The sequence below is a fragment of the Arvicola amphibius genome, chromosome X (genome assembly GCF_903992535.2).
Source record: "Arvicola amphibius chromosome X, mArvAmp1.2, whole genome shotgun sequence".
NCBI classification, from domain to species: Eukaryota; Metazoa; Chordata; class Mammalia; order Rodentia; family Cricetidae; genus Arvicola; species Arvicola amphibius.
Genome location: NC_052065.1, coordinates 100,717,205 through 100,742,285, shown reverse-complemented (window position 1 = coordinate 100,742,285; position 25,081 = coordinate 100,717,205). Strand labels below are relative to the sequence as shown.

General features: G+C 34.8%; 1 protein-coding gene across 5 annotated transcripts in view; it reads right to left on the bottom strand.

Annotated features, from left to right (window-relative positions):
• The window catches only part of Znf280c (zinc finger protein 280C), a 55,117-nt gene that overhangs the window by 10,632 nt on the left and 19,404 nt on the right, over positions 1-25,081 (bottom strand). For all 5 annotated transcript variants that reach the window (XM_038317049.1, XM_038317050.1, XM_038317048.1 and 2 more), the window contains 7 exons: positions 21,096-21,263; positions 20,850-20,959; positions 15,630-15,850; positions 9,982-10,139; positions 9,717-9,817; positions 8,948-9,094; positions 2,752-2,883 (listed from right to left, as the gene is read on the bottom strand). In XM_038317049.1, the coding sequence (XP_038172977.1) occupies positions 2,752-2,883; positions 8,948-9,094; positions 9,717-9,817; positions 9,982-10,139; positions 15,630-15,850; positions 20,850-20,959; positions 21,096-21,263 (1,037 nt within the window). The remainder of the gene's footprint in view (positions 1-2,751; positions 2,884-8,947; positions 9,095-9,716; positions 9,818-9,981; positions 10,140-15,629; positions 15,851-20,849; positions 20,960-21,095; positions 21,264-25,081) is intronic.

Here is a 25,081-nt window from a genome sequence, read left to right as displayed (position 1 = left end):
TGTGATGGAATTAAAGGCACCACCATGCCTGCAGGCAATGAAGTTTTTAAAAATTTATTTTTATTTTATATGCAGACATTTTGCCTGCATATATATCTGTGTGAGGGTGTCAGATTTTGGAGTTACAGACAGTTGTTAGCCATGTGGGTGCTGTGAATTGAACCTGGGTCCTCTAGAAGAACACTCAGTGTTCTTAACTGCTGAGTCATCTCTCCAGCCCAGGCAATGACTTGTTAAATGTCATCCTCAGCATAAGCAAATAACAAAATAGACAAGCAGGCATCTCTTCAAAGAAGATATAAACACTAAATTTAAGTCTTAGCAAAGGAGCCCATAATTCTACTCCTAGGTACATTCCTAAGAAAATGAAAACACATGCTTGCACAAAAACTTTTACAAAAATATTTATAGCATCATTGCCACAGTCTAAAAACCTCAAATACCACTGATGAATGAAAATATACACACAATAGAATATGCTCAATCATGGAAGGAATGAAGCACTGGAACATGCTACAAGACAGATGAGCCTAGGAAACATTATACCAAATAAAATAAATCCTCAAAGACTGTATATTCATCATGTATATGATTTCCTTTACATGGGATCTCAAAATGAGAAAATTCATAGGGAAGAGATTCTATCTTGCTTTGAGTGGTGCTGGAATACAGTCACCATTAATGGATGTAGAGTTCCTTTTATTGATAATGCAAATGGTTTAAAATTGCACAAGATGGTGTTTTCACAACTCAATGTTAATAAAACCACTGAACTGAGAGCACTTGCAATGGAAAAATGTCTGGTACATGAATTATATTCTAAATTTTTATCTCTATATGGGTTCTATGAATTGAAATCAGATAATCAGACTTGCATTGTTGGGAGGCAAGTACCTTTATTTGCTGGCCCAGTTTCCCATTTATTTTAAATGTTCTTACCAGTTAAATGAAATTTAGTTAGATGCTTATTTGCTATTGAAATATTATAATTTTATACTGGTAACATTTATATGTAAAGAGATATTAATAGATAATTAGAAGTTAATATAAACTATATGAGCATCTAAAGAATGCACTTTTCAATTCTTCCTGTAATTTTAAATAAGTAATTGATTCCATCTAATTAATTCTCTTTATCGCTAATACAGGAATAATACTAACTCACTCTCCTGTCTTGTTAGATTGCTGACTGGATAAATCAGAATGTATAAAAAAGGACATGGATATTATTATTACTACCACTGTATTACAATATGGAAAATATGAGAGCTTTGCAATGTTTACATTAGTATTCTCTATGCTTAGTCTCAACACAGGATAAATGGGTTGCAAGAAGTTACACTGAAATGCTTTTCTTACTCTAGACGTTCACAGCAATTGCTCTGTATTATTTTAGGTAACTCTAATAGCAGATACACTCACAAAAGTCTGTGCTAAAAGCCAAACATGAAAGCTTGGGAATAATTTAATTGTGGATTATCCATCCATGTGCCAGACCAAAAATTCGGGAGCAAACTTTACATAAAGAAACCAGAGAAAAAATATGGCAAACATAGAGAACTAAATTTATAGTCAGATGTATGTTTATTCACAGAAAACAGTAATGTTGGGTCTTGAGATGGCTCAGTGGTTAAGAGCATTGACTGCACTTCCAGAGGTCCTGAGTTCAATTCCAGCAACCACATGGTGGCTCATAACCACCTGTAATGATATGGCGCCCTCTTCTGGCCTGCAGGCATATATGCAGACAGAACACTGTATACACAATAAATAAACCTTAAAAAACAGTCATGTCATTCAGGAAAAGAAAGTAACATCAACTTCAACACGTTCATAATATTCAAGTTGCTACGATAGCTGCTTGGACTAAAAAGATAAATTAAATGTGACTCCCAGTCTCAAATGCTTTGTAGTCTAGCAGTAGAGACATGTAATAAATTTAAAGCCTACAGAACAGTACAACCACTTAGTGACTCAGCCTACATCAAAGGAATGTCACTTCAATAAGGCACCTGTCAATCAACTCTAACAACAGTCAAAAGTTTTACTTTTCAAGCATAAGAATAATGAAACCTTGCTGAAGAGATAAAGAACTCAGCAGTTCTTAACACTTGATACTCTTGCAGAAGACCTGAATTTGGTTTCCAGAATCCATAATCCATGTAGGGTGGCAGTTCACAACTACTTGCAACCCCAGGGTATCTGATGCCCTTTTACAGGTACTAATATAACACACACACACACACACACACACACACACACACACACACTAAAAATGTAGCAAAACATTAACTTTAGTTCTTAATGAAAGTAGACAATATTTTTATATTATATTCAATACCCAGACAGGAGTTTTTTTTTCCTTTCTTTATTCTCCCACCCCCTTTCTGAGACAGAGTCATGCTGTTCTTGAACTCACTATGTAGATCAGGTTATCTTTGAACTCATAGATACACCTGCTTCTTCTGCATACTGTGTGGTAGGATTAAAAGCATGCACCACCATATCCAGTCAAGGACTTTATTTAGTTATTTACTTTATTATTTATTTAGTTATTTTTTGAGACAGGGTTTCTCTGTAGCATTGGAGCCTGTCAGGGAACTCACTCTGTAGACCATGCTGACCTTGAACTCAGAGACCTGCCTGTCTTTGCCCCCAGAGTGTTGTGATCAAAGGTGTGCGCCACTACTGCCTGGCCAGTCAAGGATTTTACTAGACAAAATGCTAGGATACAACATATTTAATACTCACTTTTGTTCCAGGAGGCAATCCTTCTAGTCCTTTAGGCTTTATAAATGTGCGATGTTCTAACTTATGATCTGTTTTCTCCTTGCAGGTCAAAAATTGTAGTCTGCATTTTTGGCAACGATAAATTCCTTTATTCTGTTTATAAAAATTATTAGAAATGATATTAAAATTCTTTTATGAGGAAAGTCTCACTATACACCCCAGCTGCCGTTGAAAGCCCTGTGTTATACTTTGTTTGTTTCTTGTGATCCTCCTGTTTCAGCACCCAAGTGCTAGGATTACAGGTATTTACCACCACATTCTAGAGACAATAACAACTACCAACCACAAACCCTGAGACCTGAAATTTCTCTTTGACTAACATCTCTATAATTTTAAAAAGCAATCATTTTACCATCTTCCATCATAGATAATGCCAAAATATTCTTTTTTTTCCTTTTTGGTGCTAGGGATCATATTTAAGCCTTTTATGCTATCACTGGACTATATGGAGTCATTCATTCATTCAATCATTTTTGAAGTACTGGAGATGAATTCTAGGATTTCATGTGGAATAGGCAAGCACTTTATTCAATTTTTTTAAAAAAAGCATGTCTTTGAATTTAAAAAGTATTTGCTATATCAAATTCCCCACATGAAATTATATCAATTATAATCTACTGGGAAAAAACTCTAAACCTATTATGGTATAAAGGCACTTTTGATTATAAATTTGATGTATGAACTATTCAGACATGCGAGATTACAAAAATGAATTACATTTTATTTTATTCTTAGAAAAAGTAAATTCTTTATTGATAACTCCATTTGTTTCTCAAGTTGGTAAAACAAAACTAAATTTTTATTCTTTTGGTTTCCGAAGCAGGATTTCTTTATTAAGTCTGGAGCCTGTTTTGGAACTAGCTCTTGTAGACCAGGCTAGCCTTGTACTCAAAGAGATCTGCCTGCCTCTGCCTCCTGAGTGCTAGGATTAAAGACGTGAGCCACCACCTCCAAGGTCAAAATTAACTTTTTTTTTTAAAAAAGGATTTATTGATTATGTATACAGTGCCAGAAGAGGGCACCAGATCTCATTACAGTTGGTTGTGAGCCACCACGTGGTTGCTAGGAATTGAACTCAGGATGTTTGGAAAGCAGATAGTGTTCTTAACAGCTGAGCCATCTCTCCAGCTCCCCAAAATTAATTTTTAAAATCAAAAAGTCTAGCTGGGAGTGGTGTGCATGCTTTTAATCTTAGGCATCCGAAGGAGAGGCAGGTGGATCTTTGTGAATTCAAGGTCAGCCTGGTCTGTATAGCAAGTTCCAAGCCAGCCAGGGATACACCATGTGACCCTGTCTCAAACAAACACCTACCAAATAATAATCAGACAAAAAGCAAAAAAATGAAAAGAAAATCTAACCAGAAACTGAACTTACTGTTTGATAATCCTTTGACTGAATTCTCAAACACACATATTATTACTTTGCTGACACAAAATAAAACTCCAGGAAAATCAAGTCACTTGTTTAAAGCCAGGTACTGTTCTTTATATCTGTTAATTGTAGTATTTATGTATATAGTCTCATTTATTACACATCTTATCTAAATTTTAAGCAAAATAAATATAAAATAGTTCTTTATTAAATAAATCTGTATGTCCACAAGCACATAAGTATTTCTTTATAAATAAATAATCATGGAGGAAAACTCGAGACCAGCCCGGACTACAAGAGCTAGTTCCAGGACAAGCTCCAATACTACAAAGAAACCCTGTCTCAAAAAAACAAAAAACAAAGCAAAACAAAAATGTCGTTCATGATGTTGTTCAGACTGACATACAACATAAATGTAAAGTGTTGTCTGTTTTATTATTTTAGATAATATCCAGTGATGTCATGAATACTTGGAATCTGAATCTCATATATCACTGATTCAAATTTATATATCCTCTAGGAAATAGTAACTTTCATGTACAGAATGAAACACAACATTATATGCTTCCATGTAAAAGTATCATGAAAAGGTCCCCCACTGTTATCCAGTACCACATGAGCAATCCTTAGATCATATACATACAGGTAACATTATATGGTTAGAGCAAGTCATATATTTAGGGGTGTGCATGTGTATGTTTGTGTGTGTAACAACAAGTAAAGAAAAATAGGATATGAATGAGAGAGAACAAGAGGAGAGGGGTTATGGGAAGGGTTGGAGAGAGGAAAAATGGAAATAATAATTCAAAAAAATATTATACACTTAAAAATTTATTCCTTCCATATTTTTCTAATGTCTCAGTATATGAAAATTCAATTCTTATAGTAGCTCATAACAAACACCAGACTTGGTCATTCTTAACTCCTCTTTCTTACACATTAATACAACCTGTAAGTTATTGGCAATACGTTTAAAGCACTTACCTTTCTATTTTTTCATTACTTCCAACCACTGCTACCATCCATACTAGTAAAAGCCACGTGTGAACTTTGAAACAGGTTCCTATCTTCTCCCTGTTTCTATCTTTTAACCCCTAGTATGGTCATTCCTTTCCACAGCCACTGGGGTGACCTTAAAAACATACATTTCTCAGTTGCTTAAATCCTTTGGGGGCAGAGAATGGCAGATCTCTGTGAGTTTGAGGTCAGCCTGGTCTACAAAAGCTAACAGTTCGAGGAGGGACAGGCTCCAAAGCAACACAGAGAAACCCTGTCTCGAAAAAAACAAAACAAAAAATATCCTTTGATGACTTTCCATTTACTCTCTGGAATCCTGACTCTGGCACACAAGGTCTTACTTCAAATGGCTTGACTTCCATCACCACATCCTCAGCTACTACTTTCCTACTGCTGTCTTTCCCCTTCCTTTCCTTCCTTCCTGTCCCTTCTCCTCCCCTCCCTCCCTTGGTTTTTTGAGACTCGGTTTCTCTGTGTAGCCTTGGCTGCCCTGGAACTTTTTTGATAGACCGAATGACCTCAAACTCAGAGATCTGCCAGCCTCTGCATCTCAAGTGCTGGAATTAAAGGCGTGTATCACACCTGGTCTTACTGCTTCTTTACTGTGCTTTAGCCATATTAACACTGTTGCTATTCCTCCAACATCCCAAATCTATGCTCACCTCACTATCTAATCTACTTAAAATATTCCCAGTGTTTAGAATATTCTCTTTCTGATGGCCATATTATATATTGCCTTATCCCCTCGGGAGAGGCCTTCTTTGACCAAATAATGTAAAAATGAGCACCCACCACTTCACAAAAGATCTAGAAGTCGCACGCCTTTAATCCCAGCACTCGGGAGGCAGAGGCAGGCGGATCTCTGAGTTCGAGGCCAGCCTGGTCTACAAGAGCTAGTTCCAGGACAGGCTCTAGAAACTACAGGGAAACCCTGTCTCGAAAAAAAAGATCTAGAAGTCCTAATCCACTTGCACTTTCTTCCCACTGTATTTACTACTAACTGGTATGCATGTAAATTACACTTACACACACACACACACCTTTCTACATTATAGTACAAATTTCAGAGGGCAAAGGCTGCTTTTCTCATCTTTAGTATTCCTAATATTTAAATGCTATAAAATATTTGTTAAATAAATAGCAAGTCAGGCAGCAAGAGAATGGAAGAATACATATAAGCACAGAGCACAGTTCATTGAGTTTAAAATGTCTGCTATTCCATTCAGAGTAGATTTTCCTAGAGGCCCGTGTTAGAGATATTAATCTAATATTAAAATTAATTAAACTTAAATTTTCAATGTCTTTCATGTGTATGTATGTTGCAAGGTACTAAGGTTGATGAGGATACAGGAATACCATGATGTCCAACCAAAGAGACAGTGATATATTACAAAGGTTAAAAAAAGAAACACAAAAGGTTCCCTATACTGAAAATTTTGACAAGCCACTATACTGTTTGATGAATTTAAAGGATTTTCAAGAGTAATATTAACTTTCTGTATTTTCTGCCTTCCTACCTATTATTGTGGATTTTGAGTCAGTGATAAGTTTAGGCTCTGAATCAACTTTTAGCTGTCATTTGTTGGAGAATGTGATATTGGTCAAATTATTCCCTATAAAGCTTTGTTTTCCCTTTTTTAAAAAAAATATTTATTTATGTATGAATATTCTATCTACATGTATACCTTTATGCCAGAAGAGGGCATCAGAGCCCACTGTAGGTGGTTGTGAGCCACCCCATGTGATTGCTGGGAATTGAACTAAGGACCTCTGGAAGAGCAGCCAGTGCTCTTAATCACTGAGCCAGCTCTCCAGCCCCTGTTTTCCCTTCTATAAAATGGAAATGATCACATACCTACTTCATAGGATAGCTGTTAAAAAAAGATGGACATAAAAGCATCACTGTTATTACAAAGCAAATGATTAGTAGTTGGTAATTTTACTACTAAGAAATTAAGGAAACTATTTAACATATCTAAAAACTTTAGTATTTCTTAAACATTATGCAAACTAATATTCCTAAAATTAAATTCCTTTTAGAAAAATGTTACAACAGAAATCTTAAAAAATAACAAACTACAAATGCAATAATTGTTAATGTATTAATAATGTAATTTCCATTACAAGACTAAAACTGCTCATCTCTGGCTTTCTGAATAATTAATCAAACTGAAAATACCTGAGAAATACACGATAAGCCTTACGAAAAGATTATTTTCTCTTTCCTGCTGAATGTCTATCTCTTAGGTATACTAAACTTAATGAATGTCATCTTTCTTATATGAATTCTTATATGGAATTCCTGAGCCCCAATGTAACGTCATTGGGAGGCAGAATATTCAGAAGGCAATTAGATCATGGGATAGTGTCCTTATAAAAGAGCTCTTTTGCCCCTTCTGCCATGTAAGGACATGGTTAGAACACGGGCATCTGTGAATCAGGAAGCAGGCCCTTGCCAGACCCAATTCTTTTGGTGCCTTGATTTTCAACTTTCCCTTCTTTAGAACTGTGAGAAATAAGTATTTATTATTATTTTATCCAGTTCATTATAGTGTGTTACAGATGCCTAAATAGACGAAGAGAGTACTCATAGGATATCAATGATTCCATAAGTATCCCAGGTTTGTTGATTCAGCCAGTTTTATTACAGTGAAAGAATATAAAAAAGATTAAGGATAAAGAATACCAGGCACCAACCTCAAAGCACTCTCTTAGACCAGAGTTGTATGTATTAATCCACCCAGAACTAACTACTAAAAAGAGAAATAAAACTGTCTAGTGGAATAAAGAAACTAAGAATAAGGGGATAGGTGAGAAAGAGGAAGGTAGTAGGGAAGGAGGAGATATATAAAGACTAGGTGAGGCTGGGCGGTGGTGGTGCATGTCTTTAATCCCAGCACTCGGGAGACAGGCAGGTGGATTTCTGAGTTCGAGGCCAGTCTGGTCTACAAGTGCTAGTTCCAGGACAGGCTCCAAAGCTACAGAGAAACCCTATCTCCAAACAAACAAACAAAGAAAAGAAAGAAAGGAAGAAAGAAAGGAAGGAAGGAAGGAAGGAAGGAAGGAAGAAAGAAAGAAAGAAAGAAAGAAAGAAAGAAAGAAAGGAAGAAAGAAAGAAAGAAAGAAAAGACTAGGTGAATACAAAATCGGAACTCAAGAGAGGAGCAAGCACTGATACTGGTATCTTAGAAATTATAAAGTACAACTAGCAAAAGTCATGTAGGAAGCAAGTTACAACCTAAGTATAATTCCCTGATACAGTTTATAAATCTGGTAATAAGAGTCACAACTGTTTCCTCTTTTAGCAGCTACCTCTAGAAACCACCCTGGGTCATTGATGACAAATACTTGTCTTCTCATAACAGCAACAAAAAAATGGACTAGTAAGTGGAAAGATTTGAAGAAAAGCAAAACCATAAGGCTGTAAGTCTTTTAAGATTTCTCAGTTAAAATCCTTTCCTCTGCTCTTCAATTGCCTAGCAATCTGGGATGCCAAAATACGCAACTTATATATTCCATTCATTTACTCCTTTCCCCCTCTATTTTGTGGTTCCTATTTCTAGTGATAGCTTTCAGAAAGTTCAGATTATGGAACTTAGAATTACCTGAAAATGAGAAAGAAAAAGAAGCGGATGCTTCATAAATCAGCATAAAGTGTCAAACATGTCGTTTGGAACAATTTTGTCTTCTTGGAATAAATTTAATGAATGTTCTAAGTCTGTATATCTTCTCCATAAAACAATATGAAGAAAGAAAGTTTAAATCTCACCTGATGTTTCATGTAATGATTCATATAAGGGGTTGCCATTCTACTAACTTTGAGACAAAATGGACAAAGCAAGTTCTTAGTGTTCTCATGGGATGATCGAAAGTGAGTTTCCACATCAGAAAATATTGATGATCTAAACTGGCAAACCTAGAAATAGAAATAAAGTTTAAGTTCAACATAAAATTTTATAATTTGCATATAATTTACATCACATTAGCAGTAACATATCATTGGTTTAGAAAAACATTCTGCACTAGGGATATTTCAAAACATAGATTTTATTCCTCTTTGCAGATCGATCATCCCTTATGTTGACTTAAATTTTCAAGCACTGATCCCACTTACTCTTTTTTCAGGCTAAGCCAGAGACAGTTTATTTTTATGTTGCTGTTTTAATACTGGGAGTAACTTCAAATTCTGAAAAACCACTGGTCAAAAGATATTTGTTTAGTTCTCAAATATTTCCTATTTTCCAAAACATCTGTATTCTTCCCTGTATGATAAGCCCATCTTTGTCATTCTCTAGTTGGACAATTTCTATTACAGTAGTCAGAGAACTATGGCCAAGAAGGTCAAATCTAGCCCATTATACCCATATATAATATATGAACAAGTCCCAACAAATGGAAATCTCACTAAACACAGAGGTTTCTCAATTTTAGTATACTAATTAATTTTATTTAAATGCTTCAGAAATAAAAAGAAACAATACTATTTAATGGCATGCAGACATTGAACAAACACTGAAGTATACAATAAATGTGTATACCTGGCAAATATATGGCATTTCACCAGGCTTATGAGTGTCCTTCATATGTTGTAAAAGCATATGCTCTGTTTCAAATGACAATTCACAGATTTTGCAAATAGCTGAAAGAGAAAAAAAACATACCATTTTCACATGCATATGAAAACAAGATTCATTTTGTATAAATCATAACATCAAGTAATACAGTAACACTACTACTATGAGTAGTAAAAGGAACAGGTTCCCTAATAATCAGGTAATCAAATTCATTAAAACTGTTACTTACTAGAAAAATCATGAGGAGTGTGTGTACTCTCAATGTGGCACTGTAGCTGAAAGGGGTTGGGATATTGCCGATAGCAGTGCTGGCATGTGGTATGGCTTTCCCAGGACTCACTGTTCTGTTTTTCATGCTCCAGGTGATGTTTCATGTGGTTCATGAACCTATAAATGAGAGTAAAATAGTTGCAAAATGCAGTTTATAACAACAAAAGGTTCACAAACAATTATCTGATCCTAAAATTTTAACATGTAGTTGCATGACTGCAATTCAAACTATTATCTTTATTGCCTTAGAGTCAGCTTTTTGGGAAGTGACTGGATCCTGAAGGTTCTGATCTAATCCAATGTATTAATTCATTGGTGTAGTCATAATACTGGAAGGCAGGGCCCAGCTGAGGGAAGAAGATCATTGGATGCAGGCCCTAAAACGAGGTACCTAGCCCCTGGCACTTCCTATGCCTCTTAATTACCAGAAGGTAAATGACTTTCCTTCACTATATCCTTCCTCTATGTTGATTCTGCTTTGCAGCAAGTATCAGCTAATCATGGACTGGAACCTCTGAAACCATGAAAAAAAATCCTTTCTTCCTTAAACTGTTTCTCTTATATATCTGTCACAATGTCAAAAATTATAATACAGAAAGTATTATTATTTTTCTGGCAGTGTGTTATTCTTTGTAACACCTTCCATTTGCTCAGTTTTACATTCTCATAAATGGGCTTCTTATGAGAAGGAACTTTGCCTTTCCATGACAAAGCTTATGATATAAATGGGCAAATCTATTTTAAAGCCTTTACCAAACTGAATTTCAAAGTAAAATAACTCAATCAATCAAAACACTTTGGTGTATGTGGTGGCTCACACCTGTAATCGTAGAGTTAGGGAGGCTAAGGTAGGAAGTTAGAGAAACAACAATCAAAAGCAATTTTAAGATTAGGTTGACTATAACAAATCACTATGAGTCTCTATAAAAACCATTCTATAATCGAGTAATAATCTTATCAGTTTAGAGAACCAATCATCTTGGAGGTTTTGATCATTCATCTCCTATTCACACCACTACCAAAGCACTCTTTATTTCTGCTTGTTGAGACAAAGTCTCTTGTAGCCCAAGCTGGCCTTGAACTCGTTACATAGCTGATGCCTGTGTTGAAATTCTGATCCTCTTGCCTCTACCTTCTGAGTGCTGGGATTACAGGCTTCAAAACACTGTTCTTTATACTTGATTATAATTACATTCTACAATATCTACTTTTTTTAGAGACAGGGTTTCTAGGTAGCTCAGGATGGTTTCACAAGCATACAATCTCAGCATCCTGGGATTATTGGAATTGCACAGTTCAGTTTCTGTGTTCTCTTCTCCAGTTACTGAATCTCCTAATGCCTCAGGCTCTTTATCTATGAAATTAGACTGATAATACTCATGCCTCAGGATTATGATGAATATCTAAAGCATATTGAATAAATCCTGACATCAGCACATAACACATCATAAGTCATATGCAGTCTCACATTCTCATTTCAGGTCAAGAAAGGCAGAGACTGCAGATCCCCAGAATAAGGTGACTAGATACACTAGATTAAATGATGGGCACTATGTTCAACTGAGAGACCCTGCCTCAATGAATAAGGTGAGAGCAACTTAGGAAGGATTTCCTGTCAGTGTCTGACCAGACAGACAGACAGACAGACACCACAGACATATGTGAACTAGAGAGTAAGCAAGTAGATGAAGACAGAACAGACATCAGTCAGACACAGACCCACAGACATGTAGTCCTATGAGTAATGACAGAAGGTCATGTGTGCAGTGCACTGGAGACATGACAAACTTCCCAGGGAATGCTGATGGATTGTGTGGATCTAGAAGAAGGAAAGACAGTTTTTTATTCCTCTGCAGACAATCAATTCAAGGTGTAATGTAGGTTTGAGTGTTAAGTCTAAAGCAATGATTTTTTTGGGGATCTAACCTGATAGATTGTATCTATTATTTTAGGGGAGCAAACTTAAGATTTTTTTCAAAAGAGCAGTTTCCATGGAGGGAAAAAATTAATTGTACTCTAGGGAAAGTGAAAAAGAACTACTCAAAATATGTATATAAAGAATTGAAAATATATCATAAAAACAGATACTCCAATGAAATAGTAAACAATATTTAATGGGCATTTCACAAGACAGCTGTAAGCACTGATGAACTTAAGGTTCTCAGCACCATTATTCATCTGGAAATTGCAAAGACCACCACAGTTCCAATCCCCACCCTCCTCATCTCAATTTCACATCACCAGATGCCTACCAGCATGGCTACAATAACAAAATCTAGCACTGACAAAAGTAACTGGATCCAATGAGAGAGTAAATTAAAATGTTCCTTTTACTGTGTGCCTGACAGTATTCCCTAAAGTTGAACACATCTGGTTCCATTACTCAGCAATGTAAATACATGGAGTACAATATCTTCTCTACTCTTTTGGTTTTAGTAGATGTCTTTAAGTTTCTCTGAAAAGTAACCCTTGTTAAATATTTAAGCTATTTTATTATAAAATGTTGGGAAACTTGCACTGCTACACACATGAACTCACAGTAGTTGTGACTGTATGCACAAGGCCTATACATGATCAAGCCAGTCAAAATCTCAGCATGGATTGAGAAAGAGTTCATGAAGTCCCATTCCTAATCGAGAAACTACTGACAATTAATGGCTGCTGGTGGGAGAGAAGAGTCAGTTTTCTTCAGGAATGTGGTCCCTAAAAGATTGCTCATGTTCAAGTGGATGGCCCTATACTGCTACACCAAACAGTACTAGGTGGACCCAGTGGGTTTAAGGGGAAAAAAAAAAGCAATGACCTTGGGAGTAAAAAGTAGGGGAAGGAAATGGGGTGGAATTGATCAAAATGTTTTATATGCATATAGGAAATTCTCAAACAATAAAAACAATAAGAAAAGGGCTACTAACCCATACTTTTTTAGTTTCCCTAAAGCTGTACTGTATAGTGTCTATAAAGTCTACAAGCTATGTGAAGATTTTACTGACTCATGTCTGTATTTGACAGAGCTCATAGCCCAATTCTTACAAATAGTATTAATTTAGTAAGTGTAAATAGAATAAAAGAATAAATAAAAGATCAAGCTTTAAGAAATCTACTAGGTTATATTTACAAAAAAATTCTAGTGGGGCATGGTGGTACATACCATTAATCTCAGTACTCAGGATTAAAGCAGAGCCAGGCAGAGCTATGTGGTCTTGAGGCCAGTCTAGTTTACATAGTGAGTTCCAGACTATTCAGAGGTACATAGTGAGACTCTGTCTCAATTTTTTTTCTCTAATCCACGCATGGTAGCGCACACCTTTAGTTCTAGCATTTGGGAGGCAGAGGTAGGGGGATCTCTGTGTATTCGAGGCAAGCCTGAGATACAATGAGTTCCACGACAGCCAGAGCTACCAAATAGAGACCAAGAAAAATATTATACGCACACCAATTTGGAAAACAAAGTCACTTACCACAAATACAAGGCTATAAAACCAATGGGAAAAAAATCAGCCAATTGTCTTATTTTGATTTATTACTATCTTACTTATGATGATATTCAACAAGTCATATAATTCAGATAATAAAATATAAGTTCTTAAATTTTAATATAAAAACTTACAAAATCTTTAGAATTTCAACCAGGCATGGTGGCACACACCTTTAACCCCAGTAATCAGGAGGCAGAAGCAGGTACAGCTCTGAGTTTAAGGCCAGCCTAGTCTACATAGTGAATTTGGATATATAGTAAGAACCTGTCAAAAAAAACCCCTTTACGACTCCATTATATATGTGTTATAAAATATAAAGAAAAAAATCAAAGCAGAGACATGTTGTATACAAGTTCTCTAAAGAAGGTAATTTAAATATGAATCATTTTTTCCTGAGGTAAATATGCTGAAAATTATAAAGTGAGTTGAAAAAAATTGAGCTAGAATAAAAATTTGAGCTAATACTGAAAAATAAGACTAGCATGGAAGATACTAGACAGAATAAAGTAGTTCTTGTTATTTAAAAAATATAGGATTCAACACAAGAAAATAAATATAGGGATGTGGTGACTAATCTTAGTTATCAATTTGACCACATCTGGATTAACTAAAACCCAAGCTGCAACATCCGTGAGGGATTTTCTTTACTGCCATCATTTGACGTGAGAAGACTCACATTCTGATAGTAGCTACATAAAAGGCTATAGAGGAAGGAAGATTATGCTTTTGGCCTGTTTGCCTTCACTTTCACTCGCAAATTCACCTATCCTGTTGCTGATACTAGAACCTACTTTTTCTAGATTCCAACAAAGACTGAAGACTGGCAGCTCTCTGGGACTTCCCTGGGACTTTGACACCAGACTGGGGACTGCTGAGACATCTAGTCTTGTAGACCAAACAATTACCAAATCCTTGGCCTTTCTAGCAAAAGACAGCCACTGTTGAACTACTTGGACCACAGCCTGTAAGCCACTCTTAACAAATCCCTCTACACATATTTACACATATTCATGCTATCAGTTATGTTTCTTTAGAGAACTCTGACCAATACAGATTGGAATGTGGTGTCTAGGAAGAGAATGGAGCTGACAGGCTCATATGTTTGAATATTTGTTCCCTGAAGGGAGGAATTGTTGAGAAAGGTCTTGTGATAAGGCATGTGTCACTAGAGTCAGGCTTTGAGGTTTCAAAAGACTCCGGTCATTTTCAGTGTCTTGGTCTCTTTCTGCCTCCTATTTGTGGATAAAGATGTAAGCTCCCAGCTGTTCTTGATACCATACCTCTGCTTCACTTTCATGGTCTCTGACTCTTGAAACAATAAGCTCAAATTAAAACCTTGGTCATGGTGTTTTATCACAGCAATAGGAAAGTAACTCAGACAAGTGGAAAATATGTTATTTTCCCAAAGTTACAGTAAATACACTTGTTTTCTTAAGCTATCTGAAAAATTATAACTGGGTAGACCCAGGTATAAAACTATGAAATACAAGAAAAAATAAAAACTTTCTTTTGTGGAATATTATTTTAACTGGGCAAAGATGTGTTACATTCGTTTATACTGCAGACTATTATTTTAACTGCGTAAAGGTATGCTGTTTAATTATAAAAAGATGTATGGCTGTTTCACTTTGCTTGCCTAAGTCACCTGATTGGTCTAAGAAAAAGCTGAATGGCCAATAGCTAGACAGGAGAGGTATAGGCTGGTCTTCTGGGCAGAGAGTAAATAGGGGAGGAAGAGGGAGGAAAAGGAGAAGAGAACAAGGGAGAAAAAGGGATATGCCTGGGACCAGCCAGGCAGGCACAAGCAGTGAAAAGAAGGAAAGAAAAGGTAAAAAGCTCTGAGGCAAAAGGTAAAGAGAAACAGGTTAATTTAAGTTAAAAGAGCTTGCTGGAAAAGAGCCCAAGTTAGGGTTGAGCATTCAAAACTAATACGTCTCCTTGTCATGATTTGGCAGCTGGTTGGTGGACCAAAAGAAAAGCCTCGTACAACTTTCAGCATAACAAATAGCCTTTCTTAGCAGAAACATTACGATGGTTTACCTAAGGATAGCAAAGAAAAATATATTTATATTAAAAGATCAAGATGCAAATTATTGTTTCTTAATTTTCAAACAAAGAAATATTTACATACCTAATATTATTTTTAAGAACTTTCGAGCAACTGAAGCATTTAAAAGTTGTGTAAGTCTTTAGATCTTCCTCAACAGCTCCTTCATGTCTTCCATAGTAAAAATCACTAACTAGCATGATCAATTTTTCTTTATCCAAGCCAATGTTAGCTTTGTTTTCAGTTGTTGAATGTTCTGACTTAACAGTCTCCAGAAAGTTATTTATCATGTCTGGGCAGCAACGCTAAAAGAAGAGAAATAGTGTGTTTTATTTGTACCTCTTATAGAAACCAGACATCATTCTATATTTACAGTAGGTTTAGATCATATAAAGCTATGCTTAGCAATATATGATATATGGGAAGATATCCACCAAAACCACTGTCTTCTTTCATTATAAATTGCAAAAATTCCAACAATAAACACCATTTTAATGAAATAGCTTCCAAAATGAATGGAAAACTTTTAAAACTTTAAATTACCTTGTAATTTTTCTTTTCAGAGTAGGACTTATTAATTTGCTTTTTGAACACAAATCATAGATTTCATTCATATTAATGTCAAGATATAACTTAAAATCACATATATCATTTATATATGAAGCTTAATTACCTAATGACATAGTAATATTTTAATAAAGCATAGTTGGAATTAGATTTATGTGGAGAGTTGATATGTTATTCTCCTAACATAAAGCACTACATAATATATGTCCCACAAAGAAAAGAGTTATCAGTTACATCCTCAAAATCTCAATTTATCCTATCTATAATACTTAAATATTTCATGGGGGAAATTTACTTTGAATAAAATCAGAATCTCATTTAAACTGATAATAGTAAGTTTTTTCTCAATAAAAAAATTAATTTTTTATTATATATAGTTTTCAGTGGTAGAATTTCTCTAGGAGGATTCTCTAAGAATAACTGGAGCAGATTGGAGAGGTGACTTAGCAGTTAAGAACATTGGACCTGGGGTTCAATTCTGAGCACCCACATCATCACGACTGTAACTGTAGTCCTGAGGGGGCCAATGCTGCTTCTAGCATCCAGGAGCACCAGGCAAGTAAGTAGTGCACAAATATACATGCAAACAAAGCACCCAAACACATAAAATTAAAAAAAAAACATTAAAATAATAACCGGAGAACAAAATAAAATGGGAAAAAATGTTAGCAAATTCGAATTCTTATAATTGTTGAGTATTTAAACTTTTTATTTCAAGTGTTAGAAAACAACTGTGGCTGGTCAGTGGTGATGCACGCCTTTAATCCCAGCACTCGGGAAAGAGAGGCAGGTGGATCTCTGTGAGTTTGAGGTCAGCCTGGTCAACAAGAGCTAGTTCTAGGTCAGGCTCCAAAGCTAAAGAAAAACCCTGTCTTGGAACACAAACAAACAAAAAACAATAAATAAATAGTAAAAAAGTAAACAACTGTGAGAATTCTTATAATTCAGTAGCACAATAGTAACCACCATACTAAAAATATCCTAAACCAACTTAAAAATAATCACAGATGGTAGAAAAGGGGCTTATATGTATGAAAGGAGAAAAATTACTTTCAGAAAAAAATGACCATATAATTAAATCTCAGTAAACGTTATCTATGCTGGATTTAAAATATAAAGTCATAGTTGACTGGATTAGCATCTTGCCATTAATGAAAGAATTTTACATTACTTATTGTGATGGCTAACGTTGCTTGCCAATGTAACTAAATCTAGAATTAGCTAAAACCAAAGCAGCTAGGCCCACCTGTGAGGGATTTTTCTCAGTTGGCTCATTTGAGGTGAAGACCCACCCTAAATCTAGGTTATATCTCCTGGTGGCAGCTCATATAAAAGAACAGAAGAAACTTTTGGCTTTTTGCCTGCTTGCTTTCACTCTCACTGGTAAGTTTATTGATCCTGTTCCTGAGTTGTTCCTTTGCTGGTGTTAGAACCCAGTCTTTTGGGATTCCAATTTGGAATGCAAACTGGCAGCGTGGTAGGCTTAGAACTCCTAATAAGAGACACTCAGTGAAGTGGATTAAACAACGACCGGATCCTTGACCTTTTTCTCAGGAGATAGTCACTGTTGGACCACTTGAACCACAGCTCATAAGCCATTTTAACAAACACCTTTTTAGTATATATTAATATATATTAAATATATTATTAAACTGAATATATATTTTCCTCACCTATCAGTTCTGTTCTTTAGAGAACCCTGAATAATAAACTGATATGGTCTATTAGGAATTGCTGCTCACTTTTTATCAACATCTATTTCCTCTTCTGATCACTAACCCTACTGAAAAGGTTATATTCTATTTTCCCCCATTTCCACATTCAGTTATTTCTACTGAGTTTTACTTTTAGTTTTATTGTGATGCCTTTTACCTTTCATTAGTTCTCATTTTTTTAAATTTTCTAATAAAGATTTGGAAAACAAAAAAGGCAAAGACATTTCTTTTTAAAAAGACATACAAAATAAACAACAGATATGTGAAAAAAAGCACTCAAAATCAGTAACTGTCAAAAATACAATGAGGTTTTGCCTCATCAGGATGGTTCTATCTAAAAGAGAAAAGTGGAGAAAGTCAATTCTTTTACACTGCTGGTGTAAATACAAAACAGTAAAACCAATGTGAAAAAAATACAGACGTTCCTAAAAACAATATAACTATATGACCCATTAATACCATACTGGGTATTTATCCAAAACAAGTGAATTTGGGATTTCAAGACAAATCTGCAGGCTCAAGTTCACTGTAGAGTTATTCATAGACAAGATACAACAGTAATCTAAATCTACTAATATACAAATGACAAAGAAAATATGATGTATAGACAGTTTGGAATATTATTCAGCCTTAAGAAAGCAGAGAATTCTACTTATTCCAACAACATGGATAGATTTGGAAGACATTATACAAGTGAAATAGGTCAGAAATAGGACAAGTATTTCATGATTATATTTTCATGAGAAATATACAATAGTCTAAATAATACAGAAAAAGAATGCTGAGTGTCACAATCTGGGAAAGTGGCAATGGATATATAGGTTTAGTTATTTAAGATAAATAGGCCCTAAAGATCTAATGTATAGCATTAATATGCATAGCTGACAACACTGAATTGAATGTTTAAAAATTTGCTAAGAGGATAGATTTTGTTGTTATCACAGAAAATGCAAAATGGACAGGTGGAGGTTTCTGAAAGTGGTGTATGCTTATGGTTTCACTTATGTCCACATACCTATACTACCAGTTAAATCTTTTACATCAATGACTGCAAATAGATTTAACTAAACTCCTGAAAGAAAAGGAGTTTTCACGTAGGGTTAGAAAGAAAAAGCAACACAGGTAAAAATTAGAAATATATAATAAAGAGCTTTGGAAATATTGAAAATAAAAGGATAAAGTAAGTACATAGCAAGTAGCTGGGCAAGGTAGTGCGTGCCTTTAATCCTAGCACTTGGGAGACATAGGCAAGTAAATCTCTGAGTTAATTTAAAGGCTGGCATGGTCTACATAACAAGTTCCAGAACAGTCAAGGCTACATAGAGAAACCCTATCTCAAAAATAAAGCAATATGGGGCTGGAGAGATGGCCCAGTGGTTGAGAGCATTGGCTGCTCTTCCAGAGGACCCGGGTTCAATTCCCAGCACCCATATGGCAGCTCACACTTGTCTGTAACTCCAGTTCCAGGAGATCTTATGCCAGTGCACATAAAGTTAAATAAATGTTTATTTAAAAGAAGCAATAAATAAATTCAGCAAGCAAATGGAAATAGGAAAATAAGAATTATGAGGGCTAGGAAAATGCTTCAGTGGGGAAAGCATTTCTGAACATGAGTGAGAAGCTCATTTTGGATCCCCAGAACCTAGAAAGGTCAGGCATGGTAACACACACCTATAATACTATACTACTACATAGAGATGGGAGGCAGAGATTGGAGAATGTGACATACACAGCCCCCACCAACAAAGAGACCCTGTCTTAAACAAGGTGGAAAGCAAGGACTAAAACTTGAGGTTGTCCTCAGACCTCTACATGTGTACAGTGGGAAGTGCACACTTACACGCAAACACACAAATTTGCACAGACATATACATACACATTTACACATAAACGATATAAATAAATTAAAATGGAATTTAGGCCAGAATGCATTAAACAAGGCAAAAGGATACTTTATTTAAATTGCCAGTGAAGTTACGAAACACATGCAGAGAAAAAGATAGAGACATACAAAACAGAATTGTCAAATATCAAAGAAAGTATTGATGATGTGAGACCGGCTTCACTATTCTTACATGCTCAGGGACATAGAGGGACTAACATCAAGGATCAGTTTTGTTCCCAGAATAGATACTGCATTTGAAATGTTGGAATTCATTCTCACTCTTGTACTTTTCTCCAAGGGTCGGGATTTAATAAAAATCTCTTTGGAACAGTAAACAGAATCTTTCCTAAGATGCTTCTTTGCATTCTCCCTCTTTTCCATGTCACCTATCTTATTTATCTTATTGTTTTTCTTGCCTCCTCACTCACTACCATTTACATGGGGAAGGCAAAGAGAAGATGAACTATCTTTAGAAAGATACAACAGAATACCATATTATCTGGTAAAATATTTTAATAGTAATCCCTCTAAATCCCATACTTTAGTAGCTTCAACTTTATCTAAAACCTAAGTTCAGGAGTTTGAAATACCAATATAAAGCTATAATTCATTAATAACTGTATATATCCTATTATGGATTGAGCTAAAACTATTATTTCATAAGAAATGTTTCATTAGGAAACTGTGGAAAACTAAAGACACACAACTAAAATTTTCATTGAAAAATAGGAAATGAATATGACAACATGGAAAAAAGTATAAAATAGAAGGAAATTTTAAGTTATATTTTAGATTAATAAAATGCCTGCTTTATAAGAAGTATAAAGAATGGCACAATTTAGTCAATAAAATATTACGGTTTGTGAATTTTCATTTAAAATTAAAAAGCAATGCACACATACTATAGAGTATACGCGATCACATACTATGGTGTATGTAGGATGAACTTAAGTTTTATAATTTTATGATTGGGAAGAATTTAAATTTTGTATTATCATTATGAAAATTATTTTTTATTCATATAAAAACGACAATAAAAGGTTTTTATTTAAATATGTAGACAAACACTCTCTACTATTCTTACTATTTCTTGGATTTATAAACATTTTCAAAACTCAAAATTTGACACTATTTTACCTTCATGTGGCATTTCAAAGGATCCAAAAAACTGAACTTAACCTTGCACTTTGGACAAGATCTTAGTGAAGGTGCTCCAGTTTCAGCCTGAATTGATGAGGTATTTTCATCTAAAATAAATTGAGGACTTTTATGAGTAAAAATTGATCTTTTAAAAAGCTTAAAAATCTTTAAAAAAATCCATCTCACAATTATTAAAATTTGTTTCTAACTAATACAATTTTCTACATGATATTTCATACTTACTTGATAGTACAACCTGGGAGGAAGCCTCGGAAGGAGACTTACTTAAAGATGATGAAGAGGAAGGATTTGTTTCAGAAACACTTGCATTGGTCTTTGGCTTTTTTGGATTAACACTGTTTAATTTGGAAGTGGAAGGATGTTTTAATCCTAACGAAGTTTGTTCGATACCTACAAAGATTTGAACAGCAGGAAAGATTTATAAATGCTTTAGTATAGAATATTACTTATTTAAACTGCTATAAAAATGGCCTTAGATTTTAATGTAGTAAAAACACTTTGAAGCTAACCTAAATGGAAAAAAATAATCAAAAAGCAGAAATTATACAAGGAAGCAGCTTCATATATATTTCAGATTCACAAAATAAACTTTAAGCAAGAAAACTATAGGATACTTTCAAATAAAGCTATCCATTAAAGGAAGCAGGGTGAAGAAAAAAAAGAAAAGCATAAATCACACAAAACCCAAAGCAACAATAACAACAATAATATAACAAAAAAAAGAGAGAAAAGAGAAAGGTAAATAACTTTTTCTGAGCTACGCCCTTACAAATGAACTTATGTTCTGGTGATTAAAGATATTTAAACTTAAAAAAATTACTCATTCTAAAATCCAGGAGAATTCTTTATAGTTGCTTTAAAAATCTTGAGCTATCCAAAGTTTTCTGTCTTATGTAGAAAATGGAAACAAAAATGCTTAAGTCGTTCATATGAAAAAAAAAAAACTATAGTTCTCCAACTACTATACCGAGTTAATTAGACATAATGGGCATTCCTGACAGAGCCTTTCCTTTTATGTTTTATTTGACTTTTGCAACTGGGAGAAATAGTTTTGTTTGAACACTACTGTCTTAGCATCCAAAGGATTAGGTAATCTATGGCATTTGTTTGAGAAACAGGCACAGGCCCAGAAAAAGTGATTTTATAAGATAATCCAAAATAAATTGTATTCTGTGACAAAGGCTGTAAAATCACACATAGTTTAATGCTCTCAAGTGTACATTCACAGAAGCAGTAGATGTATTCTTGTCAAATTTATGATGTTTCATTCTTTGAGATGATGGAATTCTTTTTCCCATTATTAGAGACTATGGCTACTGAATGATTACTGCCAGCACGAGACTGACTTTGGTTTTGTTACTTTAATGTTTCTTTAAGATGCCTGTATCACTTGGATAATCAATAATTGTTGGCATTTTGCACTAGGTAATATTATACAATATACCATTTAATAAATAGACCATTTTAATATAGCTTTTAAGGATGGATTTATTTTTATTCTATTTATGCACATGTATGCTTGTGCATCTCTGTGAATGTACATTACATATATGTCTGCAGTGCCGAGGAGGTGTCAGATCTCTCAGAGCTGGTGTTTGTGCATCTTAGGGAATATAAACTACATGCATGTCTGCAGAGCCCACAAGAAGGTGTCAAGACCTCTCAGAACTGGTATTTGTGCATCTTAGCGATTATATGCTACATGCATGTGTACAGAGCTCAGAAGAAGGTGTCAGATCTCCTCGAGCTGGAGCTCCAGGTGGTTGTGAGCCGCATGACATGACATGAATGCAGGGAACTGAGCTCAAGTGCTCTTAACTGCTGAGGCATCTCACCAGCCTTATCTAAATTAAAGAAAATTACTCTTAGATAAAGAGTTTTAAATACTGATCCTTCATGTTATTTATTTTTATTGCTTTGATCTTTGCTATTCCTTACTTTCAAGTCTTCCTATTTACATAAATAAAAATGAGCAGGAGGCCCTAATTAAATCCAGTGGGTCACACAAGAAAAGTAAAAACAAAAAGTGGAATGGGGACTAGGGAGTTGGTGGAGGTGGGAAAAGAATGGTGGTGGTGGGGGGAATGAGTGTGGCCCAAATGCATTACATACATGTGTGAAATTGTCAAGGAATAAATTGATGAAAACGAATATTTTTGAAATTAATTTTTCTATTTTTTTTATTTATTATGTATACAATATTCTCTCTGTATGTCTGCAGGCCAGAAGGGGGCACCAGGCATCATTACAGATGGTTGTGAGCCACCATGTGGTTGCTGGGAATTGAACTCAGGACCTTTGGAAGAGCAGGCAATGCTCTTAACCACTGAGCCATCTCTCCAGCCCTGAAATTAATTTTTGACATGGAGTCTGACTTTGTAGTTCTGGCTGTCCTGGACTTTGCTATGTAAACCACATTGGCCTTGAACTCACAGAAATCTGTATGGCTGTGCTGGGAATAAAGGCATGTACCACCACCATGCCTGGCTAAAAACCAAAAAGCTTATTCTCATAAAAAATCCTATTTCCCTTCTTCAAATTCAAGCTCAAATTTAATTTTCTCTAAGCTTTCATGGTCATCCTAGACTTCAAATGTTATCATTTATTTGTGGTTATTATTATAAACTTTAATAAACCATTTAAAGTTTATAAAATAGATTTCACTTTTCTTAATTTTGCAAACTCAATAAAATCCTAAGATGAATAACATTATTTACAAATGGCTCATATTAGGTCCAGAAAATGAATGTATTATGTGAGAAACAGAAAATAATATTTTAAAGCCAGGTAGTAGTGGTACACACCTTTAATCCCAGCATTTGGGAGGCAGAGACAGGCAATCTCTGGGAATTTGAGGCCAGCCTGATCTACAGAGCAAATTCAAGGAGAGGCTCCAAAGCTATAGAGAAATCCTATCTCAAAAAACTAATAAACAAACAAATAAATAAAACAATATTTTATCAATGTGAGAAAAGTGACATAGATTAAGTTAGGTGACTTGGTAAAACCTATACAAATCTGTAGAACAGAGGTTTAAACCTTTATCTTTTAATCCAACTTTAACAATGTTCAATATTCAGGACAAAGCTCTCTTCTCTACAGTTTAAAAACCTTTGTTGAGACAGGGTCTTACGTAGTCCATGCTGACCTTGAACTTGCTAAGCAGCTAAGACTGGCCCTCGAACTCCTGATCCTCCTGGCTCTACTTCCCACGTGGTGGAATTTCATACGTGTGCCACCACACTCAGTGGAGGATCTTTAAATAGTGAGTACTGTCTTTACTTCTAGAAGCTTCATAAATTGAGATCTGTTCTAGGAATAAGACCATGTGCTTAGTAAAATCAAAATTAAGACAACTATTTTATTTCCCTATCAATTTTGGTTCTTGGTTATTTTGCTAACTGAACATAGGTTAATATCAAATGAAGTATTTAGCAAAGTGAGAAAATATTGTGAAACTCAAATACTATAAAACTTTTCCTTTGGTTTGATAAATGTAATATACTACTTATTAGTAAATAAAAATTCAAAAGATAATTATGTTCCTTTCTAGTGAAATATATCAAATTAGCTAATAGAGAAGCTACTCTATTCCATTATAAAGAATTTCTTTTTTATCTATGTAACATTCTTCTACAATTATACTATTTACGTTCATGAAGATTTTGTCAAGGCAGAAAAAAATTTTTTTAAATGAATTTTCTTTCAATTGTCCAATTACTGTTCCTTCAATGAATATGTATTAGGTACTGATCATGTGCATATTATATCTCTTTAGTTCTGCCATTTTATAATACCACTCTATTATGTTTAGCTATCTCACATGTCATTATATAGAAAGTTTACCAAAAAATAAACTAAAGCCATGCCAAATAATAAATACATTTTACATAGTATTTAAGTCATCAGGAGACTTCTCTGACTCACAGAAACTATATTAAGATTTCATAGCTCACAGGTAGTTCTAAATGAGAATAAACTCAGCCAGGGATGGTGGTGAAATCTTTAACCCCAGCACTCAGGAGGCAGAGGTAGGTGGATCTCTAAATTACCAGCCAGCCTGTGAATTATAGGACAGCCAGGGCTACACAGAGAAGCCTTGTCTCAAAAAAACCCCCCAAAAACCCAAACAAACAAAAAACAAACAAAAAAAAAAAACCCAAACCCAAAAACCTCAAGTAGCACACACCCGCTAAACTAACATAAAG